General features: G+C 34.7%; 1 protein-coding gene across 2 annotated transcripts in view; it reads right to left on the bottom strand.

Annotated features, from left to right (window-relative positions):
* Positions 1-4,767: 4,767 nt before the first annotated feature.
* LOC128210365 (cytochrome P450 4F4-like) overlaps positions 4,768-20,225 on the bottom strand; it is a 38,946-nt gene continuing 23,488 nt past the window's right edge. For both annotated transcript variants that reach the window (XM_052914678.1, XM_052914677.1), the window contains exons 6-12: positions 12,722-12,842; positions 11,816-11,960; positions 11,339-11,462; positions 10,567-10,762; positions 9,610-9,692; positions 9,119-9,184; positions 4,768-6,718 (exon numbers count right to left, since the gene is read on the bottom strand). In XM_052914678.1, coding sequence (XP_052770638.1) covers positions 6,616-6,718; positions 9,119-9,184; positions 9,610-9,692; positions 10,567-10,762; positions 11,339-11,462; positions 11,816-11,960; positions 12,722-12,842 — 838 coding nt within the window. In that variant the 3' untranslated portion in view covers positions 4,768-6,615. The remainder of the gene's footprint in view (positions 6,719-9,118; positions 9,185-9,609; positions 9,693-10,566; positions 10,763-11,338; positions 11,463-11,815; positions 11,961-12,721; positions 12,843-20,225) is intronic.

Consider the following 20,225-nt stretch of genomic DNA (forward strand, 5'->3'; position numbering starts at 1 on the left):
CGGAACAACTGACGAATAGAAACAACAAATAGCACGTCTACATTGACAAATGTAAGAGATATTTAGTACGATTAAGAAGCACATTGTGGGAATTACACGTCTGGACTTTTGGCAACGAATAGCCTCCATAGATGTTTACTTAAAGAAATTTCTAATGCCCCCATATCGCATTCGGAACTCCTCGGCCATTTTTTTCAAAAACAACCTCGGATGTATGCAGGTACATCAGTTGAAGTAGTTCGTAATTTTTTTAATTATATCATTAATTAAATGTAGTGTTTTAGAGTTGTATTTATTAATCTAAGTTTAAATTTATTGCCATTGAATTGTATTATTGCAAACATAATTAAGAATCCCAAGACTAATGTCACACAGTTTAACTGCTAAATAAAATTACTACGCGATCTACTTGCAGCGGACTTAAACGTACCACTTTTTGAGTATGTAAACCGTCCAAATACATCCGAGGTTGTTTTCGATAAAATGGCCGAGGAGCTCCGAATCCCCATATCGTTGTTGAATTTATAAATGTGACCGTGCCCTTTGATGGCTGCATTATGGCTTGACCCCGTCACATCCCTAAAGATGACTTAAACAAAATTTTGAAGTCAAAGGGGGAGTTTTACCCCCTCATGTTGATGGAATATTTGCCAAAGGAGTATTTTTACTGCCCCAGTGTATGTATGTAAGCTGATTTATACTCGCACTCGAGTGCTCCGATAAGATTGTTATTTTTTTGGAGCATAGTGCACATACAGAATGTAAATTTGGTCAAGGCTACCCTTTTCCTTTAACGTGCACCAGTGTATAGCACTGTCACACGGGACCCCTATTTAACGCCCCTCCAGGAAGACGATTAGTATTTTAGTGGTGCGGCGTGGAGATGAACCTGTGGTCCCTCGATTGACAGTCATGTGTGTTACCACTTGACCACGGATCCGCCACTGAACAGAACGTAACAAACAGAACAGAACAATTATGTGTGATACTGTTGTATACGGCGTTACACGAACTTCACGTGTGAAATGTTCGGGCAATCAGTGACAGAAAAGTATACTTAAAGGAAATTCTAACACCCCCATATTGTTGTTGAATTTATTAATGTCTGCCCGCGCCCTATAATGGCTGCATTATGGCTTGACCCCGTCACATCCCCAAGTGTGACTTAAACAAAAGTTTAAAGTGAAAGGGGGAGTTTTACCCCCAACAGGTTGATGGGATATTTGTCAAGGAATAATTTTGTACTGCCCCCATTTACACTTTTTATTATATATAGAGATTGAAATTATTCTTAATCAATGAGATGGCAGTATCTTTAACAAAATCGACGTTTTTACCCCATATCGGTCAACGATTTACGCGTCGTATTGAATTCTCAATATAGTGAGCGTTCACAACAAAGTTGAAACAAAATAGTGTTTGTTTGAAATAAGAACACGAATATTGCAATGATGTACTCCTGCATAATTATTCCTGCACAATACTGCAAACGTCATTTAGTTGTGATATTATTTTTATTCCTATGCACAGGAACAGTTTTGCGTGTTCGTCCGTTAGTCAAGGAGCACAAGTCAACGTATATTTTGGACTGATTATCAAACATAGAACAAATGGTTTTCTTGGTCTTTAACATTCATATTTATTCAGTTATGGAAGTAGTTTTTTAGCGTTTTTAATTAAGGTTCAACATATTTCCATTAATAAAAACTACGCCACCGTGGCTGTGAAAGATGAGCGACAATCCTCGGGATATTTTCTTTAAAGCTGCACTCTCACAGATTTACCATTTTTACAACTTTTTTTGTCTTTGAAAAAGCAAATGTTTGCGTAAATATCTGCAAACCAATGATATTAGATTGCTGATAAAAGATAAGATCGCAGATTTTCATCTCCGTTCGAAAATTAAAGTTTTATGGCTTAAATCGTTATTAACGGTTTAAGAAAAATGCATAAAACATCATTTTTTTTAACTTGAATATAAAAATCTGCTATCTATTTTTTGTCAGCAGTCTTATTAACTGGTTTCCATGGATATTCGCAAGAAATAGGCTCGTTCCAAGACAAAAAAATTAAAAAGTTGTCAAAACGTTCAATCTGTGAGTGTGCAGCTTAAAAACAAGTAAATTTTAACTCAAATTTAAATCTTATTTCAATAACCAGCTTCATTCAATTGAGTATACAAAAACAATTTCCAAAAACTAGATATGTTGAAATAACATAAAATATCTACATGTATTCATATTGCTTCTGGTTTCTTACACGTACACATTTTAATCCTAGAGGCATGTTCGTATCAAAAGGGTGAGATTTGTCAGTACATTCTCGTACACCAGAGTGATGATGCTATGCGTTACCTGTTAGATTTATCATTATCAAATCTCTGATAAATGAGAATGTGTCAGTAAAAAAAAATGTATTCTTGTCCAAATGAAACCATTATATACATTTAATATAATTAGTTTGGAGGTATTTATAAAATTAAACGTTCGCGTAGCTGTGGTAGTCTTGAACGTTTTTCATGAAGACCTCTATTAAATAAACAAAAATCTAAACTTAAAAAAATATAATGGTTTGATGATTATAATATTCTGTCACAATAAGCATCATACCCTTTTAGTATGTTTTGTCCAAATCAACTTGGTATTCGGGCAACTATATGGAAATGAAATGCTTTTCAAAATAATACACACACGCACGCACGCACACACGCACGCACACACACACACACACACACACACACACACAAGTCACAATAATGTATTCATTAACATCATCACAGTTAAAGGGACCAGACACCAGACGATACCATTGCAAGGAAAAAGGAAAATGTTAAAAACTTACATAAAATTGATATCGTTGTGCACAACTCACTAAATCCTACTAATGTGGCTTTCGCAGTTATTGCGTATTGTTACAATTCGAACTCTACTGGGTTTGTCTACCACGTTATTCCCAGTAAATTTAAATATAGCGTCGGTATAAGTATATGTGCTTACCACGTGACTTTTAGGTGCTAAAAGATCTCACTATAAACTGGGAAGCCATTACGCACTAATTTAAACGGGTAGACTCAGCTGTGACAGCGACAAAATATTATTTGAATCATCTAAAACTATGTATAATCGGCCTCATACTAGCTCTTATTCTAGGCTTGTTTAAGTTGTTTTGAGGGAAATACTGTATTTGCCGATTTTTGGACCATCTGGTGTCTAGTCCCTTTAATGTGTGTTTACATTAGATTTAAGATCTTTGATTACGGGCGAATGAGCATTAATTGAAAGATAATAAGTTAAGGAAAAGAAGCATGTATTTTATTGTTTAATTTTAGGTCTTGATGGAAATTAAACGTTTAAGCTTGACGCTGCCCAACGAACATACAATTAGAATAAAGAGCTCCAAATAAATAAGGAGAGCACCTACAACTGAAATATGTACGCGTACAAAACTGGAGCAATATGGATAGATGCAGGTATTAAGTTTTTACAGATATAATAAGTTGTGTCTGAAAATACTTTTTGAACTACACTTTACTTTATCGCATTTAAAATTGTGTTGTCGTACGTTTTTGCTGTTTTCGTTTGGTAAGAACATCTTCCAAGTGCTTGTTTTCAATGCAGTCACGTTATGTCTACTCCCATAACAGAATACGAATATTATGACTAACAATACCATTTTTATTGTTTTATCATAAGTGATAATATATTGACTTGTTTCTCCTTCACTAACCTAAGAACGTTGTCATCTGCATGCAAAGTTATTCTTACATAGTATTAAAAATCTCTTTCAAAACAAAACGAATTCTGCATTTTATAATATTGTTTTAAACAGAACCACATTTTGGCAAATACTCGCGAACGTTGGCAAATACCCGAGAACGATAATAATAATCTCAATAATTGCCATCATGTATTATCCATCATTTTTCGCAGTGCAAATCAACATTAAAACAATCATCATTTAACAAGTATCGTTCAAAATAATATTAATCTTGGCCAAAAGAAATCAGCATTCTAGCCACTTTAGTCAGCACAAACGGGCTAGCTGTGTGAGTTTAACGCAATTCGACATTGAATGTTGAGTTTACTCCACAAGCAACATTCCATTTATTTGGATGGCGTACAGCTCACGACATTTAAAGTGTATATGTCATGCTTGCTCGACTTATGACATTTAGCATTCAATTTAAAAAATTAAACATTGGATGTCTAGCAACATTACATTCGAGATGGAATGTCCATCTAACTCGTTTAACAAAATACGACAAATAAATTCAAATGTCATGATGGGTCGATATTCGAAATTCAATTTCAAATATAAAAGATTAATGTCTATCATCATGGTATTCAGATTAAATTGTCCAGCTAGCTCCTTTAACGGTATACGGCATTTAACATTTAAATGTCATTCTGGGTCGCCATTCGGCATTCAATCTAAAATATTAAAGATTGAATGTTAAACAACATGTTATTTGGCATCCTTTAACAACATACGATATTTAATATTTGAATGCTATTCTGGGTGGTCATTCGGCATTCAATCTAAAATATTAAAAATTGAATGTCGAATCACATGTCATTTAGCATTGAATGTCGAGCTAGTTCCTTTAACAACATACGGTATTTTACAATTAATGTCATTCTTGGTCCTCATTCGGTTTTCGATTTAAATTTATAAAGATCGAATGTCTAACAACATGACATCCGGCATATAAATGTCGAGCTAGCTCGTTTAACAACTTCAACTTCAAAGTTTATTGACAAATCGGCATATAACAATACCTTTGGCCATTAAACATATTTAACATTGTACAGACGGCCGAATGATATTTTTTACAACACAATTACATATATAGTTATAAGGAGTACATGTTTTTAAAGAACATATAGATATATATTAAGCAAAAGTTAAGAAGCAGGTATATTATCAAGCTGTTCTTGTCTATTTAGCATAGCATGATGAATATATTTAGAAACATTTCTAATTGTTTTTGATTTTTCACACGACATTAACTTAATAAACTTTTGAATAGTCGGGAATGCTACATTTATACAATATTTTAGTCTTAAAGTACGATAAAGTGGGCAGCATAAAATAAAATGGTATTCGGATTCTACTACTCTCAAATTACAACATTTACAAAGTCTAGCATTTCTATCAATATTTAGATATCTGCCCGTTTCAATTTCCAAAGAGTGAGAACACAAACGTAATTTCGACATTTCTTTTCTAATAAAATCATTATTAATAACATCAATATATTTTTCAAATTTAAGCTCACTTTTAAATAGTCTATAAAAATCTAGTTTTGATTGGCTAGCTACAGTTGTGTTCCACTCCTGTTTATACTGGTCATACAATCTTTGTTTAAACAGAGGTAAGTAATTAACATCATTATTGAAAGCTGTGAAGGTATCACTGAATCCCATGTTGTCTAACAATGTTTTTGAAGCAAAAGCCCAAGAATTATTGCTATTTAAGTGTACAACTTGTAACTGTTCTGAATGAAACATATATATAGGGTTATCAGTATTTTTCATTATTTTTAACTAATACCTTAGTGCACGTTCCTTACATTTAACAAACAATGGATATCTACCCAGTTCTCCAAGAACTGCTGCACTAGAAGTCTGAGGTTTGACACCCAGCAGGTTTTTGCAAAATTTAAGATGTAATCTATCAACTTCTTTATAATTATAAATGCCCCATATTTCAGAGCCATACATCAGAATGGGGGAAATGAGTGAATCAAATAGTTTTAGTTTAGATTTAACATCAAGATGAACTTTGCTAATTATAGACAATAGACTATGATAGGCTTTAAGTGCTTGTTCATGCAATGTTTGTACAACATATTTCATATTCCCAGTGTAATGGAATTTAATTCCAAGATATATAAACGAGTCAACAAGGTCAATGATTTCACCGTTCACTGTCCACACAAACATGTGTCTGGATTTACGTTTTTCAAATATTCACACTTTTGTCTTATTTACATTAATTTTCAGACCCCATTTATGAGAATAAATATACACATTATCTAACAATGCTTGCAACCTATTGGGGTCCGTACTGAAAAGCGCAATATCATCTGCAAACAGCAACAAACATACAGACAACAATTCTATATCTTTAGCGGTTAAGTTTTCAAAATCAATCGACTCACTAATATCATTGATAAATAAAATAAATAATAATGGAGAAAGTGGTTCACCTTGTTTTACACCAAGAGAAACATTGCCTTTTTATATTTCTTAATATGTTTCCAGAATTTACGTGGATTCTGTTTACTTAACAAAGATAACGTCTGCTTTTTTAACAAAAAAATCAAAATTGATAAAATGATATTTCAATAAATAAATAAGAGTATGACTTGAACAAATATCATTATAAATATATAGAGTCAAATATTTTAGTTAAATTTGACATTGTTTAGGGCCTTATCTTTTATATATATACACGTTATGTTAACATATCAATTCTAAATATGTTTGAATTATATTTGGTCGATTTTGGATTTAAATCGTACAAAACAACATGGAAAATATTAATGTCATATTAAATTATGTGCAATTATATACATCTTTCTTTTTAAACAACACAATAAATTAACTGTCCCTAACACCGTTTCTTGATAATGACTTTCAGCCCTGTTGTAGATCTTGTGACGATGTCCGGCACCATTTCAGGTTTGTGTCCCGGGTCTGGAAACACTTCGAACCTGGAAGCAAAACAATATGGTTATCTATGGAACGCCTTTGCTGCCTCATTATACTGTTCTACGTACTATCACGTGCTTACCCCATTATGCTATGTATACATATCAACATGTTGGGTGCGTATTCCAATTTGTTATGTGAACACTTCAATATGTTATGTGCATTTATCAATATGTTGGGTGCATTCTCCATTTCGTTATGTTCACACTTCATTATGTTTTGTGCATTTATCATATGTTCGTTGCATTCTCCATTTTGTTATGTGCATACTTCATTATGCTATGTGCATTTATGAATTTGTTCGATGCATTCTCCATTTTGTTATGTGAACACTTCATTATGTAATGTGCATTTATCAATATGTTATGTGCACAATTCATTATGCCATGTGCATTTATCAATATGTTAGGTACTTTCTATATTTCGTTTTGTGTACACTTCATTATGTTATGTGTCCTTATCAATATGGTATGCGCACACTTCATTATGTTATGTGCATTTATCAATATGTTCGTTGCAATCTCCATTTCGTTATGTTCACACCTCATTATGTTATGTGTACTTATCAATATGGTATGTGCACACTTCGTTATGTTATGTGCAATTATCAATATGTTAGGTACTTTCTATATTTCGTTTTGCGCACACTTCATTATGTTATATGCATTTATCAATATGTTTGGTGCAATCTCCATTTCGTTATGTTCACACCTCATTATGTTATGTGTACTTATCAATATGGTATGTGCACACTTCGTTATGTTATGTGCAATTATCAATATGTTAGGTACTTTCTATATTTCGTTTTGCGCACACTTCATTATGTTATATGCATTTATCAATATGTTTGGTGCATTCTCCATTTCGTTATGTTCACACTTCATTATGCTATGTACATATATCAATATGTTCGGTGCATTCTCCATTTCGTTATGTTCACACTTTATTATGCTATGTGCATTTATCAATATGTTCGGTGAATTCTCTATTTCGTTATGTTCACACTTCATTATGATATGTGCATTTATCAATATGTTCGGTGAATTCTCTATTTCGTTATGTTCACACTTCATTATGCTATGTTCATTTATCAATACGTTCTGTGCATTCTCCATTTCGTTATGTTCACACTTGAATATGCTATGTGCATTTATCAATATGTTTGGTGCATTCTCCATTTCGTTATGTGCACACTTCATTGTGTCATGTGCATTTATCAATATGTTAGATGCATTCTCCATTTCTTTATGTGCACACTTTATTGTGTTATGTGTACTTATTAATATGTGAAATGCTTTCTGAATGGACGATACCTGTTGCACATATCATAATGAAGTGTTTACTAAACACAATGATCGGTACAAAATCAAGCCAAAATAGCTAATATAATGGCAAATATACATGTTTTCACTTTTTATGCATATATTATGATGTGAAGGAGTTAGTCTTGTCAAGATTTTGTTCATTTTTCAAGTATTTCATTGCTCTTGTATTCGTTAACGTAGTTTGCATTTATCTTTTTTTTAAATGTTTGTGGGGTTAGAGAATGAACGTAACATATCGGTAAGTACGCATAACACAATAAAGTGTGCACACAAAGACATAAAGAATGAACCATACATATCTTCAAGTACACATACCACAATGAAGTAAGACATAACGAAATGATAATGAACCTTACACATTGTTAAGTGCACACAACATAGTGAAGTAGGCAAATAACGAAACAGAGAATGGACCGAACACATTATTAAGTCGTCATAACATATTAATGAAGTATTGACATAACGAAACGGAGAATGCTCCTAACACATTGATAAGTACACATATCATAATGAAGTATGCACTTAACGAAATAGAGAATGCTCCCAAGGTAATGTATGTATAAGAACACATAGCATAACGTAGTACGAACATAACGAAATGGAAAATGCACCTAAGATATTGAAAGGTGTACATAACATAACGATGTATGTACATAACGAAATGGAGAATTCATCTAACATAGTGGTCAGTGCACTTAATATAATAAAATGTGCACATAACAAAATATAGAAATTACCTAACATTATTGATAAGTACACTTAACATAATGAAGTTTGCACGTAACGAAGCGGAGAATGCACCCAACATGTTGATAAGTGTACGTAGCATAATGGAGAAAGCACATGCTAGTTCATAGACCAGTGTTCCAAAGTGCCTTAAATTGTACAGTCGGCTACATATTTATATTTTAAATTCCAATTAAAGTCACATGGCATAATCGGTGTTTAGTTTACTATTCAACTAGTTTTATTATTTATATGAAACGACGTGATACAAACGCATGACCTATCAACATTATGAAATTGTGTTACAGCATATTCATGTACATTCATCTTTGTCGTTTACTGTATTCTTACCTCTTCACGAACTTGGCCAGACATATCTTGAGTTCATTCAATGCGAACACCTGTCCGATACAGTTCCTGCGAAAGAAAACAACAATGAACCAATCAATCATACACCAATAAACCAAACATTTTTTTAATATCAAACCATGCATCAATATTGTAAACAACAACGGACCATACAAGAAAAATATCTAAACAAACATCAATATTGTAAAATCCATGTCCACCTGAGAATCTGCCCGTTGTTGTGTAAAAATCGTATTGTTGGACAACAGGAATACCTTACTTAACATATATAACAGAGGTGCTTGTATTGTATATGACTTATTAAATACTGAGTATGTGTTAAATAGTCGAACCCCGTTTGCTCGAACTGTCTTGGCTCGAATTTCTCGTTGGCTCGAACTGGATGTAAAGGCCAATTGGGTTCGACTGTATAACACTATGAGCAAACATTGCAACCCAACATTTAAATGCACACAATAAATCTTAAATACAACCTTGAGCCAGCAGAGAAGGGTATGAAGCCAAACGTATCGTTTTCGTCCTTGTTGTCGGCGCCATACCGATCTGGATTGAACTCCTGAAAACGCAAATATTACTTAATCCATTAAATTGTGTGGTTTTTTTGTATTACAAGACAGAGTAAACAATAAGAATTGGTAATGTTTGTATAATTATAAATGAATTCTTAAGGAGAGCACAAGATGCATCCAAATAATAAAATTAGATTGTCAAGTTGTGCGGATAGCAAACTCGCTTCACACCTAGGCGCACCGGGTTCGATTCCCGGCCTGGACGTATGTGAGTTTGGTTTGAGGCCAACAAGTCGGACTAAGCGGGTTTCATACCGGAACTCCGGGCCCCCACGCAACTCAAGACCGCACTGTCGAGTATCATCGTGCCAACACGAGTGATTAAAATAATGATGTAATACACATAACTTGTTTCACAATCCTTCAAGGCTTGTATTGTAAATTTAACAAGAGTCAACACAACCCAACTATAGGAAACATATACCTCTGTATGATTAAAATTGACCATTGACAATACGAGTAGATGTAACCATGGCTTCAATCAAGAGCGGTGTTCTATTTTCAATAATGTCAGTTCATTGACCCAAAATGATAAGACACGAAACAACCATTCATTGTTTACAAAATTGTATATTTGGGGAATCACGTGACTTAAAAAGGTTCTCACATGGGTGAGTAATGTTAATTTCAAACTTTTAAACAGAAAATGTATGAAAATATTTTGTAACCTATAGACTATTCTATTGTTTTGCTTTCACACGTGCGATATATTTTAGATTTGCTTGTATTTAAATGATGAAATCCATGTTACATCATGTCTAAAATATTTCACTTGCCGTTAATAAAATGTCCACCAGAACCTTTAAGCATTTTTATTGTACGTGTTTGGATTAAATAGGAAAAAAAGAATCAAAATGATACCTCTGGTTTGTCCCAGACTGCAGGATTATGGTGGGTGGCATGAATATTAATATCAATCCTTATACCGGGTGGTATCTCAAAGCCGTCTAACACCAGAGTCTTTGCGCTTCTGCGGGCAATCATCGGGACGGGGCTGTATACGCGCATGACCTCTTTGATATATTGGGACAGGTACGTGAATAACCGAATGTCCTCACTGTAACAAACAGTTAGTGTTTTAAATAATATACGCGCAATGCAATCTGTGAAATATTGGAACAGACACCAAACTGCTCCTATGTCCTCACGATAACAAACAGGTACTGTTTTAAATAGTAAACGCATTTTGTGATATATTGGGCCAGGTACGTAAATGGTCGAATGTTCTAGGTGTAACAAACAGTAATTGTTTTCAATAATATACGAGCATGCCTTATGTAAAATATTGGGGCAGGTACGTAAATGCTCGAATGCTCTCTGTAACATTTAAACATATGATGTTTTAAATTAAAATATTGAAAAATTAGAACTTCTAAACCATTTACTTAGCGTAGCAAATTATTGTAATTGACAAAATGGTTTGAATCTCTTGTAAGCTAACCACATCCTTTAACGCGCAAGTGTTATATATGGCATTGCAAACCATTTAATATAACGAAGAAGACAAATTGATATTTAATAAAAAAATAAACAGTTGCTACAATAGCTTCTGTTTCAAAATAGAAAGTAAAGGATAATCACGAAAATCTCCGAACAACTTCACTTGGAATATTTTTCCAAATCCTAAACTTACAGTTTGACATGTGTTCTGTCTTCTAGGACAGTGATGACTTCTTTATAGACCTTTCCCTGGATCTTTGGGTTCTGGCCAAGGGCGTAAATTGCCCAGCCAAGGGCAGATCCTGTAGTGTCGTGTCCTAAATAAAATGTCAAAATGTTAAATGTTTTACGTTTGTGTTGAACAGTTTAAGCCCGGAATTATAGTTATTCGGGTTTTCCCAGCCTAATCCTCCGGTACAAACAAAATTAAACCGTTGTTATATACACACGTTACGTCGGAGACAAAAGAGTCATTGGACTGTTACATGAATTTCAATAGCGCGATATTCACCTTTTATTTGTACCGGCATGGGAAAGACCAGTTAAGTTCATTCCGGGCTATATATATTTAAGCATTCCACATAATTTGATATGCAAAAAGTCAAATTAATTTTTAACATAAATCGGTACGTTAACATTGGGAAAACTCGTTGCTTGATGGATATATTACCCTCAAATGTAAACGTATCGACCTCGTCCTGTATTTCCTGCCTGTCCAGTCCTCTGCCCTGGTCATCCGTAGCCGTCAACAGAATATCCAAAAAGTCCAGCCGCCTCTTCCTGTCGGACTGACCAACCTCTAACGGATGCTCTTTCTGGTTAATTAGAATATCAAGACACGAATTGCAAATACGCTAAACGTCTTACAGCCCCAAAGTAAAGCAGGCTGTATGGTTGGGGCAGTGGTAAGAACACAAGGCGAACTGGGCTCGATTTCTGGCTTGGACGCATGAGAGTTTGGTTTCGGTCACCATATCTTACAAGTGAGTTTTCCCGTGTTCTCCGGATTTCCCAACAGCACAAAACCACACTCTCTTCGTGCAACATCGTGCCAGCGAGAATGACTTAACATAATTTAATATAGTTTAATTCTTTATCACGTTGTAAACTTAATACAGTTTAGACTAACCCAAGGCAAGCCTTTTTAGGTAAACTGCAACCGGGTATTATCCGACCCTAATATGGTCCTCCAACTGTACGTAGTTCATTTCATAAAATAGTTTGTGTTGTTACCGTTACCATAATGCTACAGATTAAAGTATAGATCACGCCTCCAACATAAATGACGCAACCCCATTGGTCCAGGACTGATTACACGGTGACCCCATATTTTTCCACATTGGGTCACCAAATTAATATCGTACCAAAATGGCGTCTATTTTCCGATTCTGATGAATATTCCGCTGAATAAATGAAACACTTATACATGTTAACAGTTTGTCGATGTGATATATACGTTACGGGGTTAGTTGTGATCTGATATGGGATATACGGGGTGCAGGAAACCATATTCGTCTTCATTTTCACCCGATATTGTTTCCTTTGCCCTTTGACAAAATAGCAAGTAATAACGTACCAAGAGTTGTCTCCTTGACTCTATGATATTTCCAGTGAAGGTTTGCAGCAGCTTTATTAGTCTGCTCCATTCTCGACCTTCAGGTGTTAGTTTGTACAACCAGGCAGGAATGAACGGGTTTCTGAGAGTACGTTACATAAACATAAATGTACAATAGTTCACGCCTAAGGCCTCACCAAATTAATAAATTGTTCATCGGATTTTCCGCACCTATTTCTTCAGAGAGACATTTGTTTATCATCTGCGCCCGCACCATCTAAAACATTTGAGTTTTTTTTACGCGCGCGTATTTGTTCAGTGGAATGTAGCCTTTTCCGTTAACAGTACGGTGTAGGTTTTTATAAATACTCTACCGGAACTAAAATGGCTACCAACACCAATCGTGTAGTCATTGCAAGAATGAATCAAAGTATTGAAAGCACTGATGGACTATTGTTTCATTTAGGGGATTGTTGACAACTGTGTTCTTAGCATTTACAGAAATGGCTCACACCACAAAGGAGCACTGTTGAATGGGTTAGTTAAAGCATTAGACGGAAATGCTTGCGAGCTGCATAGAAAATAGTAAAAGCCTCGTTAAGAGGGCGGGATAAAATTGTCATAGTTCTTTTGAAATTCTCAGTGCCGTAAGATCTGACTTATACCAATTAATTTACATGTCTGACGTATGATAACCAAAGTACATAGAGTACTTTATTTCCAAACAGTAAGCATTATAATTTATGTATGTTATTGCATTAGTTTTACATATCTCAGAACACATGCATACATCAAGGCACTAAGAGAGCTGAATGCGGCCATGCCTTTATTAAACTGATAGTCAAGTTTGTTGAATTAAAATATAATGTAACTTAGATCTTCAAACGTTAAAATTAACAAGAGATGTTTGTCAAACTTTATCCCCCCCCCCCATTATGGAGGCTATTCGTTGCCAAAAGTCCAGACGTGTATGTGTGTATTTTAGGTTTGTAACATTGATGATTTACCAATTTACATTTTACAACCGCCAACTCATCGGTTTTATTTTTACATTTTACACTGTACATTTTCATTTTCATTGTACCAATTGGAGTTTTATTCTCCTTGCATCTATTCAACAGACGTCATTCTGTGAAAGTCACATGCCGAGTTTTACATTGCGGTGTGTAGAAGACAGATTTCAGTTCGTAGTTCTACGAAGTACATTGTATGGTGGTGACTTTTCATTCGCAGTTGAACATGTTTACGAGATGAATTTAATTTTATTGATAGATAGCTCCGCCTTAACCATGTCTTAACTCCGCCTTAACCATGTCTTAACTCCTCCTTACGTCTTTCGGAAATTTCCGCTATCACTCGGCTCTATTTAAACCAATTATGGATACTTTGGACCATGGACATTGCGAACCTTATTATGGACATTACGAATCATCTATATTATGACATTATGGACTATGATTTGGAAACAGGATGGATTATAAATTATTTCATGTCGAATAAAATAATATATGATATAACAACATGTTTTTGTCTATATAATAGTAATTACGCACATATGACATGAAATGAGATGTATGCGAAATGATACTTGACTCAAACACAACAAAATGTAAGTCATTAGCATTAAATTATACATCAAGAATGAAAAGTCCCATTGTCTTATTTTTCTTTTAAAGCTGCACTCTCAACTATTTTTATTTTTTTGCTTTGGAATTAGCCAATTTTTGCGTAAATGTCTGAATACCAGTGGTATAAGACTGCTGACAAAAGATCAGATACATTTTTTTTCAGTTTTACGTTCGCAAATTGATGTTTTATGGCTAAAAGTGATACTACAGTAACGTTTTAAGACAAATGAAAAATGTCGGCAGTTTCCAAACAATTTAAATCTGTTTTAGTGTGAGTAATCTTATTATTTGTATAGAAAGCATTGCTACCAAAATCAGCCGAGTCTGGGACAAAAAAAGATTGTCAAAACTGTCAGTCTGTGAGAGTGCAGCTTTAAATTACTATAAACGCTATTTTAAATTCTACCATTAGAGGACACTTTCTTGCCTTTTTGCAATGTTTAAGATTGCAAGTAATATTAGATAATTTAAAATTTGCGCAGAAAAAAATCCAAATTTTCATTAAGTTGAAATTATTCACTAAGATGCCCCAGAGGTTTCTTACCTGGTAGCTGGAACTGTATGGATAAAATACACTTAGATTACAACTTCATATAACTCGTACATTATACTGTAACGAATATTATTTTATAGGTAATTAATAAAGTATTTTAATGATGAAGTCAATTTATTGCTAATAAACAATTATTACTTGCTGCTACCTTTTATACCCCACCCACTCTCAACAGTCAGGGCTTTTTTTCACATTTAGGTGAAGCGGACCTAGCCCTTTTGGAGGGGAAAAATCGCGCGTTTGTTTTTCTAATCTAAGACTCACGATATCTATTGTTTCATGTTCTTGAAATCCCCCACTTGATTGTTATGGGTCACAGTGACAGATCCCGTAATTCATAACTGGGGGACACAAGTGGGTTGGAGGGCTGTTCTTCCATCCACATGGATATTTTGTTTCAATGATGTATTGAAATTATATGTTTACACCATACATGCTTATTAAGATAGTAAATGTATAACATCAGACAAAACTAGGTGGATATCATTATGATGTCCATCAAAAGTTTCGTGGGTTTGCTGGAGCAGGTTTTGAACAGGGACTTGCGTTAGAGGGGCGTTACTTAGGGGCACAACTTTTTGGACATGATCCCTCGAGTGGGCATGATATTAATATGTTTAAAATGTGGGAAGTGGGGTTTAGGGGTACTCCCCCTAGAATATTTTAAATATTTTTAGTCTGAATTGGTGCATTATGGCGTAATTAAGTATTTTTTCTGAGAAATATTGACAAAAAAATTAACCTTTAAGTTTACTTGCGGCCCAACGGGGACACAGGCCCTACAGCTCCCCCCCCCCCCATTGAACGAGCCGCCCATGGTCCACTTATAAAATAAATGGACAATTTTTGCTTGCTTGGGTATATAAGTAAAAAAACAAAACTGACAGTGGCAGTATAAATCTGGGTCCGTGAGCCCAGCTCAGATACACCCAACTGCAATTGACTAAATAATATGGTGATTTATAACCCATTTAGGAACATTGATCGTCAAAATAAAATAAAAGATGAAGTTAATTTTAGTTTTTATTGTGAAATAAAGAGAGAGTACTCGGACTTACAACCGGGAATTTACAGGCGGTAGGCGAAGATGTTATCTCCCTTGGTTGATTCGACGGAAATAAACGAAAGAAAATCTGATTAGTTAGCTCCGCCCATTCACCTTCGTTTCTTCCGGTGACATTTACCATATAAGGTATAGGCGAAATCGTCTATCCTTGTAATTCTGAACTTGTCAATTGACTTTTGAAAACCTGGACTTGGACTGCAAATGTTCATTTTACGAATGCGAGTGTCGACTGTAGGATTGCAGTTTTACATATGCATGATTCGGCTTTCTAAATTACATCATCATATTGTTAAAGGCAAGTTATACGATCAATGTTTTAGTGAGTTTATACAGGGTCGATCTGACAAATATACATTTTGACTACTATAATGACAAATGACAAATCAATACGGAAAAACTGACGAATAGAAACAACAAATAGCACGTCTACATTGACAAATGTAAGAGATATTTAGTACGATTAAGAAGCACATTGTGGGAATTACACGTCTGGACTTTTGGCAACGAATAGCCTCCATACCCCATGAGCGCCATGTTGACAAAAAGTATTTGGACAATTCAATGAAATATGCATGGACCGAAATGACAGCTGATTTGTCATTGACATTGGATGCCTTTGAGGCAGTTTTAAGATTATGATCACTCAGTTGTGGGTATAGTAGGTACAATTTTAATTATGTGCAGATGATGACTGATCTTTGCAGATAAACATGTATCATCATAGCAACAGGAAATAAGTTAATATGTAATTTAATGACCAATATAAGTTGTGACTTGATCTTTGACTCTTTGACCTTAAAATTCATAGGGTAATCTACTGGTCACACCAAACCTAAATATCAAGTAAGAGGGCCATGGGTGCAGTCATTGTCGAGCTGTTTTACAGACTAGATGTTTGCGTTCCACGTCACTGTGACCTTGACACGATGACCCCTTAAATCAATCGGGATCATCTACTGGTCAGGCCCAATCTCCAAATCAAGTTTGAGGGCCATGGTTGCAGGCTTTGTTGAGTTATAACTAGGAAAATATTTTTGCATTCAAGGTCACTGCGACCATGACCTTTGACCCAAAGACCCCTAAAATCAATAGAGGTAATCGACTGGTCAGGTCAAACATTCATGTCAAGTTTGATGACCATAGGTCCAGGAATTGTTGAGTTTGTTATCAAGGTCACTGTGACCTTGACCTTTGACTCGACGACCCCTGAAATCAACAGGGTCATCTTCTGGCCAGGCTAAACCTCCGAGTTAAATTTGAGAACCATGAGTGCAGGCATTTTCGAGTTAACTGTGACCTGGACCTTTAACCCCATGACCCCTAAAATCAATAGGTGCCATCTACTGGTCAGGCCCTGCCTCAATCTTAAGTTTGATGGCCATAGGTGCAGGCATTGTTGGGTTATCACTCGGACAAGCTTTAACATTTTTCCCAATTAAAGGTCACTGTGACCTTGACCTTTGACACGATGACCCCTAAATCAGTAGGGATCATCTACTGTCAAGCCCGACCTTCATGTCAAGTTTGCAGACAGAAATTGTCGAGTTATCACTCGGACAAGCTTTGGTCTACCGACCGACTTGTGCATAGCAATATTTCTCCTCTTCTTCGAAAGGGGGCATAAGAATGAAGTTTCTAAACTAAATTATCGGTTTCAATGAATGGAGTTTGTAAGGTAATCATAGTTGCTATGGACGTCTTTGGAATTCCAAGGAAGTTAGGTGTTGTTAAGGAGCTGATCGGTAAGTATGAATGAACGTAGTTGCAAAGGTTGTCATATGTAACTATGGTACTAATATGTTGCAGGGAAAGTCATGATTGCTATGGATGTAAGTTACCATTTAGAAAGTTAGTAGTTGCTAAGGAAGTCGTTGGTTGCTAAGAAAGTTATTAGTTGCTAAAAAAGAAATTGGTCGCTAAGGAAACCAAGGTTTTCATGGAGGTCATTGGTTGCTAAGAAGTAAGTCATTGGTTGCTATAGATGTGGTTTCTAAGAAAGACCATTGGAGCTTAGAGAGACTATGTTTGCGATTAAGTCTTTAATTCCTAAGGGAAGTATTCGTTGCATAGTGAATGATTAGTGCATAGTGTTTGATGATAAAGATATTGATTGCTAAGGAAGACATTTGTTGTTATGGAGGTTGCTGGTTGATATAGAAGAAAGTTGTTGCTAAAGAAGTCATACCTTGCTAAGGAAGTCACTGGCTTCAGAGTAGTTAAAACTACAGGAGGTGACATACCAAATAGCTACACATGAGGCTACTTATTAAACATGAAGGGTATACGCCTTGTGGTTTCAGTCAAGAAGATTTTCAAAGACTAAATTCTACATCAGTATCAAAAACATAAGGTCAGAATAGAACAATTTTGGTGATTAGCCACTAACTATATGAGGCTACATGTATATAAAAAATATTAAAAGTCTTCGCCTTACGGATTGGGAGAAGAGCATTTTTTAAAGCTTAAGTATTTAATTATAAAGGAAAAAATTGGGGCGTGGGGCTTGGACAAGATTCAACCAAAACTTCATGATTTAAACAAGCTTGGTAAAGTGCCTCTTAATGAGTTATACATCATTATATCAAATGTCTGTGATTTGCAGTTTCAGAGCAGAAGATTTTCAAAGATGTAATTATATTCTATAGATTATATATATAAAACATGTCACCCCTTGGACAAGGCAGCCTAAAACCATAGGGCCATACTTCGAACAATCTTTGTAAAAGACAACTACATGTATGTCAGACTGCATACAAAATACACCCGTCCATGTCTATTTAAAAAAGCTGTGATTTCGCAACTGTAAGTCATTGTATTTTGCTAGAATAGTGTTTGAATACTTCTGATATCCAGATGTGACAGGAATTGCACAACTTTGAATTCAAGTCATGAGGACATTTGAGCTGGTAAAGCCATACTGCAGTTCCTGATTGTAGGGATTACTTCATTTATTTTGAATAAACTACGGTTCTTGCATTTGAAAGTACAAAGTATGAACATGCAATTTTCCTGGCCACTCCATCCAAGCCCTAAAACTTAGATCTACATGTACTTAGGGCTATGTGTTATATCAATGAGAACTTTAAATTATGTTTCATTTAATGCATGAATTTACGTATGATATTTGATTCCACATACAATCTAAACACTAACATGTTCTTAAAAACGAATATCATTAATATGTTATGGTGTGATCTAAACCATTGCCAAGTTAGTCATTTGGAAACACATGAAACTTGATCTGCTCAGGGTTTGACATTGTCTTTCTAGACAGCTGGACAAGTCGTTCAGTTACTTTGAAAACCCTCAAAACCTAAATTGAACAAGACTAAAGCATAAACTACCACACCAAAATGGGTTTAAACATACAAAAACATTCTCACATTAACTATACCATTAATTCTCATCCTCAATTTAAGTCAACATAATAATGTTTTACATAAATTTAACAATGAATAAAACATATCGTAATAACATAGCAATCAAGGATGACCCCATTAGGCATAGATATGAGATTTCTGTATATTCCTAACAAACAATAAAAAATTATACTATTTAAATAAGAAATCTAAAAAAAGTTTCTAATTATTTACACAAGCCAGAAAATGGTCTCTTTTGACTACTGTACACACGATATGTAATTATGGCTTTCGTGTTCAAACTTGTATTTCGCCCGTTGTTTAATTTCATTATCGAATCATTTTGTCACATTTAGGGGCAAGGAAAGACATTTACATTAAATTGAATCACAAATGTAATACATATAGAGTAATGACCTAAATAATTTTAATTTAAGATCACCTAAAGGATATATTGTGCTGATTAAAAATCACATTTGTTCATCTTTGTTAAATGGTTTAAATCAAATTATGAAGTGTATATTGAAATTTGATTTTGACATTTGACTATGACAGGGATAATTCAAGTGAGCTAATTTACTGATTTCTCGAAGGAAAATTGTCTGAATCGCAATGAAAATTAATAAATTATGTGTGGTATTCTCACACTTGCTGACAGTTGATGAACTGAACTTTGTACTGCTTTGTTTGTCGTCAAATTACAGCATCAGCTTCACTTGTTGTTAATTAAATTAATGTATCTTATAATGCCTGTGGCTTATCAAATATGTTCATCGTAATTGTCTTCTGATAAGATTTGTGTTAATTACCAAGGTTTCAAACTGCATTTAAAAAGTGTATGCATTTTCAAGAGCTTTCTGAAAACCTCACCTAGTATAAGCTTTACAAATAATTTTCACCCTGTGAGGTATTCATATTT

Source organism: Mya arenaria, chromosome 12, assembly GCF_026914265.1.
Source record: "Mya arenaria isolate MELC-2E11 chromosome 12, ASM2691426v1".
NCBI lineage: Eukaryota > Metazoa > Mollusca > Bivalvia > Myida > Myidae > Mya > Mya arenaria.